The sequence below is a fragment of the Arvicanthis niloticus genome, chromosome 23, assembly GCF_011762505.2.
Source record: "Arvicanthis niloticus isolate mArvNil1 chromosome 23, mArvNil1.pat.X, whole genome shotgun sequence".
In the NCBI taxonomy this organism is placed as follows: domain Eukaryota; kingdom Metazoa; phylum Chordata; class Mammalia; order Rodentia; family Muridae; genus Arvicanthis; species Arvicanthis niloticus.
The window spans coordinates 16,108,008-16,114,296 of record NC_133430.1 but is presented as its reverse complement, the minus strand read 5'-3'; the positions used below and the strand labels follow the sequence as shown (position 1 = coordinate 16,114,296).

General features: G+C 42.0%; 1 protein-coding gene across 2 annotated transcripts in view; it reads left to right on the top strand.

The window, feature by feature from the left end:
• The first annotated feature begins 1,146 nt into the window (after nt 1–1,146).
• Golga5 (golgin A5) overlaps nt 1,147–6,289 on the top strand; it is a 29,683-nt gene continuing 24,540 nt past the window's right edge. Inside the window, exons 1-2 of one of the 2 annotated variants that reach the window (XM_076921354.1) lie at nt 1,147–1,407; nt 4,125–4,695. In XM_076921354.1, the coding sequence (XP_076777469.1) occupies nt 4,155–4,695 (541 nt within the window). In that variant the 5' untranslated portion in view covers nt 1,147–1,407; nt 4,125–4,154. Of the gene's footprint in view, nt 1,725–4,124; nt 4,696–6,289 lie in introns of both variants that reach the window. The other variant, XM_076921353.1, reaches the window with a different exon arrangement.

Here is a 6,289-nt window from a genome sequence, read left to right as displayed (position 1 = left end):
CGATAAATAACCCTTAACAGGAAGAACAGCTTATTAGTTGAGAACTATAGTCCCAGTTACCACACAATAAGAGCAAGACGCTCCTTAAAGCATTGCATGAAGCCACTCAAGGATCCTAAAACTTGTTCTCCACTTAATAAGGGCTCTAAGATCAAACAACAGTGATTTTCTGCTTCTGCTGTGAGTTATTCTCATTACTGGACTGGATTAAACCCAATTTAATAGGAAGAAAATGGTTTGTAATTATTCCCAATATTTAATGTGGAGAGAATAAAACATTTGAGTCTAGGGCACAGACTTTGGAGTGAGATGGACCTTCCTTTTAAGGACAGATAATGTTGGAAAGATTATTTAATATCTCTGAGTTTTAGTTTCCTCAATGTGCAAATGTCCTTACTTGAGAATTTATCACAGGCTTTTCATGAGGGCCAAATTAGCCTGGTCCTGTTCACCCAGAAGATGTAGCATTCAGTGAATCACTGAACAGATTTTTTTTTAACACCCATTTCAAAGAGGCTGTGAATTGTATGCAAAAGATAACTATAATACTGTTGAATGGTGGTCTCAGTTCAAGTTATCTTTTCTACAAGGAACCCTCACTGCATGATTTATTTTCCTGCCTCTGGACACTTCTTGTTTTTCTTGATTTACAATCTTGGTAAACTCTGAACTATTGTTCATTCATTGGCTTAGGCAAAATCTATCTCTGTCACTTGAAAGCAGGCTGTATAACATCAGGGGTCCGGTTTAAATTGTATCCTTTTGTTTTGCACTTTTTATTAAATTATTTTATTTATTTACATTCCGATTGTTGTCCCCTTCCTGGTCCCCCTCCCCGAGTTCTTCACCCCATCCCTTTAAATTGTATTGTTAATTAAAGTGTGTGTGAGTGTGTGTGTGTGTGTTCTGTGCGCGCGCTTTGTAAATGAACTCAGGCCGTCGGTCCTGGCGATTTATTCTATTTACTCTATTTCCATTCTCTGCCTCGAAATCCGCACTTGTAAAACTTTTGAGAGGGAGGAGGAGCTCAGAGGGAACCCGCCCTTGTCGTTCACCGGGCCGTGCCCTCGTTGTGGGCGTGCCTCGCAATGTTGTGGCAGCCGCGTGCCGGCGGTGTTACGTCACACGCACGCTGGCGCGGCGCCCGGTTCGGCGGCCGACGGAAGCGGGGCGTGGCCAGGCGCTAGGGCCTCGCGGCCGCCGGCGCCGCCGCCTGAGTGAGCTGCTTGGCGGCCGGCGGCGCTCAGTTCCCCGCCGCTCAGGCAGCTGGGCGGCCACTCTGTTTTGAGGTCCTCGCCGCCCTTCCACGTCTCCCGGAAGAGCTAGCCGGCAGGTCCGGGAGCAGCCGGCTGCCGTGGCGGCCCGGGCAGGCGACGAGGCCCCGGCGTTGCCGCTCGGCGTCCTCAGGTGAGGCGCGACCAGGCCGCGGGCGGGACGGCTTGGTCTATGAGACCCGGTCTCCGCCTTTCCCGAGCGCCGACGTGCTCATCTTCGTCGGGGCCAAGGAAGGGGACGCCACAGCCCCGTAGGCTCCGGCCGCCTAGGTTGATCTGCCCGCACCCTGACTCTGCTCTGGGGGTGCAGTGCGGTGTATTCTCTCCTCCCGGGGACCCGTGGTCACACTGTCGGGCCTGACCCCTGACCCGGCCTGTGTGACATCTGACCTTCCCGGTGGCTTTGCACCACGGGTAGTCCCCTCTTGGAGTCTGTCACTGAGACAAGAGGTCAGTCCCAGCTCAGTGTCTACAGTCCATGTGCAAGATGTGTTTTAAAGCCCCGTTAACTTTCAGATGGGAGGCAAGACATTAATTAAGTGTCTTTAGGCTTTTTTTTTTTTTTTTTATTAGGAGAGCTAATTTTCTCTCGCTCATCACCAGTTTTTACGTTGCGCTTGTGTGGCGTTTTATAAGTCAGAAAGCATGTTACGTTCCATTTTCATTTGATTTCTCATAAACTGAAATACACACCTAATGGGTTTCCTAAAGAGTGTGTTTAAACAGTTAACTCCCGACGAGGTTAGATGTGGAGAGGAAGAGGTTAAAAGGTGGTTGACTAGGTTGACTTAGATTCCAGTGTCTGAGGTGCCATCTAAGTCCTGGGATCTTTCTAAACCATATCCATGTTTGTTTCTAAAGGACATTGCAATTTACCACATAATATAGCTGATACTGTTTTTCTTGATACTGTTTGCACAACACTTGTTGTGCAAACAACAAGTTTGGATGGATTGCTTCAGTAGTGTTTTTAGGAGTACCTGTGTGGGCTAGATTCGGAATTCATTAGTGAGCAAATCAGGCGTTGTGTTTATCCACCCACTCCCCTTTCAGGGAGAAAGAGATGTTTTAAAACAACAGTTACAGCAACCTGAAGCAGTGTAAGGCAAAAGAAGGGCATGTACACAGAATAAAAAGACCCAGCTTAGATGAGAAGGAAAGAACTCTAATGCCAATTTAGTGAAGAAAGCCCAAGAGTTAGCTACATGACACTTCCAAGCTGAAGGAATGCTGACCACATTGAACCAGCATTGTTAACTTTGTAGTTTATTTTATTCTACAGCGTGAAGGTTAATTATTACTTTGTTGCCTTGACTTATGTGGCACCTGTAAGATGTTTGCATGTGTTGGTCGAATAGATAATTTATACAGTCATTAAAAAAAAACTTGAACTCAGCTCAGCATGCATGTGGTAGGTACTAAGTATTTAAATTACTGAAAACTTACTTTAGACCTATTTATGCTGTATGCATAAATCACAGGAGTGCTTCACTTTTTGTTTTGTAACTGTATTTTAAGACAAGGATTCCCACTATATCCCTGGCTGCCCTCACTCTATAGACCAGGATGGCATCAAACTCAGAGATCCACCTGCCTCTGTTTCCCAAGTGCTGGGAATAAAGCTGCGTGTTACCACTGCCCAGCAGGAGTGCTTCACTTTAACAGTAATAACTTTTGTGATAATCAAGTGGGGTTTTTTGTTTTGTTTTTCTGTTTTCTCCCGCCCCCCCAAGTTCAGCCCTTTGAAACAAATATCAGAGGCTTTTTAATTTGATTGTGCTGGAATTTTGCCAACTATGGGGTTTTGTTGTTGTTGGGTTTTTTTTTTTTTTTTTTTTTTGGTTTGGGGTTTTTGGATTTTTTTTTTCTATTTGAATCCTGTATGAGTTTGTTATGACACCCATGAAAAAGTATCATAGGCCAAAGGGATTAACAGTAGAAATTGATATTTCTCACAGTTCTAATTCCACAGTGAAGGTATTGGCTAGGTTGACTTGTTTACATTATTATTAAATTTTACTTACTAGTTGTGTGTGTACTTGGAAATTTGGGCATATGTGTGACCAGAGGACAGCTTTCTTGAGCCTTCTGCCTCATTCCTCAGTAGGTTCTGCGGTTTGAATTCAAATTGCCAAGCTTCAGGGCTAGGGACTTTTTTCCTGTTCAACTGTCCGCAGGCTGATTTCTGAGGATTTTCTTTTGCCTTACAGAGAGCTGTCTTCTCTCTTGTTTTACATGGTCTCTCTTTATGACTATTTGTGGATATATCTCTTCTAGTAATAGGCATCAGTTTAATTTAAATTAAATCTTTAAAGACCCTGTTTCTATTAAGTGACATACTGAGGTCTTTGGGTTTGGAGTTCAGTATGTGAATTTTGGGGAACACAGCACAGTCTGTAACATGTTTTTGCTATGTTAAGATTTGCCCTTTGTTGAAATAATAAGGATAATAGTGGTAATTGTAATAGTGGAAGCTAGTAGAGGGGTTTTCTGTATGCCAGGCTTCTCAAAGTGTTTCCCCCCTTATTTGATCTTTAAACCGTCTGAGCTCTGTGTGGTGATGAGTCCCTGTAGCCACAAGTACTTGGAAAGTTCAGATAGGAAGTTGATTTGTTCATAGAAACTTGGGCTGACAGCACAGACCCGTCACAGAAATACTTACAAAACATTCTGTAAAGAAGTATACTTACTGTTCTCCATTTTCATGGTAAGGTGTCTCAGATTCTAGTAGTAATTTGTTCAAGGTTGTCTGGCTAGTGTGAGGCAGGTTAGGGTTTTAACCCAGGACTCTTTCCAGAAGACAGTGATCAAATCTTGCCCTTTTTTCTTTCTTTCTTTCTTTTTTAACAGGTTTATCAGTAATATTAGTTTGCTACCATCATGTCTTGGTTTGCTGATCTTGCTGGAAGGGCTGAAGATCTTTTAAACCGAGTGGATCAGGGGGCTGCAACAGCTCTCAGAAAGGAGAATACCAGCAACATCTTTTATAGCAAAACTACTGACTATCCTGAACTTCACCAGCAAACCACAGATTCAACTTACCAGACTGGACAGAAAGCTAACTATATTTCCTCAGCTGCTGATAACATCCGACATCAGAAAGCCACGATCATAGCTGGCACAGCGAATGTGAAAGTGGGATCCAGGACAGCCGGGGATGCCTCCCATTCCACTGAACATGCATCCGTCCCTAGGCCTTCGTCCCAGTTTGTTCGAAGGAAAAAATCAGAGCCTGATGATGAGCTGCTATTTGATTTTCTTAACAGTTCCCAAAAAGAGCCCACGGGGAGAGTGGAAATCAAGAAAGAGAAGGGCAAAGCTCCTGTCTTTCCAAGTTCTCAATCATCAGGTGTCAGTTCTGTCAGCACCAGTGTAACCACCATCAAGGCCACAGAAGAAAGTTCTGGGAGCCAAAGTTCTGGTAGTTAATCAGTCTGTTTCTTTCAGAATTAAGTAGATTTGGGTGTGCCATCCTAAGTTAAAATATTTGGATAATGTTCTTCATCCCATTACAGGATCTCTCCCCACGGGTGTAAGAGAAGGATCTTTGCCAGTGTGTGGTGTAAACAAGGGCAACAACATTGTCTGCTACTAGTCAGTACTGTCTTAGGCTAGCCTGGTCTATAGAATGAGTTCCAGGATAACCAGGGCTACACAGAGAAACTCTGTCTTGAAAAAAAAAAAAAAAAAAAAAAAAAAAAAAAAAAAAAAAAAAAAAAAAAAAAAGAAAGAAAAAAAGAAAATTAGTCTCTTTGACTCCCAAGAATTGAAATCTTAATATAATTGTTATTTATATGCTGCCCTACAGTCTTTCTTTTACAAGCTTGTTTACTGAATAACATAGAGTTTTAAAAATTATGTGATAAGTGGTAAATACATCCTAAGTTTATGATTTTCTTTGACTTTTGAATTAAATTTTTCTCAATTACAAATAAGAGATTTTCCTACTTTTATGTTTTTTTAACTTTATAATATTATGATCAGATGACCTTTTTTGTTTATTTGATCTATTGAAGATGTCAATATTTTAAAATGTATATGTTTTCCGGAGGTGTGTGGGTATACATGTGCCACAGAGGCATGTAGAGACAAAAGGACAGTTTGAGGGAGTTCTCTCCTTCTGCCAGTAGGTTCTGGGACTTTAACTCAGGTTGTGAGGCTTGGCAGCAAGAGCCTCTTATCTGCCGAACCGCTTATCTTGAAGACCTTGACTTTTTTAGGGAAAAAGTCTTTCTTATTTATTTATTGGTATTTGGAGACAAAATCTAGAACTTGAAATTGTTCTAGTTCTTATAATTGTAGCACTCCTATTGGCCTGGATCTCATTGTAATATTAGTTTTGAGAAATATTCTGTCCCAGGCTAGCCTTGAACTCACAGGATAGCTGAGGCTAACACAAGCTCATGGTGATGCTTCTGGTTCAGCCTTAAGAGGTGGGATTATGGTGTGTACCACCACACCTGGCTTGTTGTGTTTTTACTTCACATTCACTTGATTACAAAGACACTGAGGTACCATGTTATTACTCCTTATCCAACCTTGTGGAAAGTCCCCTTCTGCCCTTACCTTAAAAAGTAAGTTAACTGTGGAGCTAAAGAAACAGCTCAGTGGTTAAGAGTACTGGCTGCCCTTTCAGAGGACCTGGGTTTTGTTCACAACACCCACATGGCAGCTCACAATTGTCTGCAACCCTAGTTCCAGGGATCAAGTCTCTTCTGGCTTCCATTGGCACAGGGCATTTATGAAATGCACAGACATACATATAGGCAAAATATGTATATACATTAAAAAAATAAAAATAAAAAACGTTAAATGTGAATTTACATTACACTTAGTTAAAAACAAGATAGATTTGAACTCCTATGGCATTCTTTGGCAAGACATTTTAGATTCAGTTTGGGTGTGACCCAAACTGCTGTGACCTGCAGAATTAGTCTTCTTGACTTGAAACTCACACCTGTTCTGTGGTACCTTCTTAGTGTTTTCATTGCTGATACTTCTACCCTGTTTTTTTT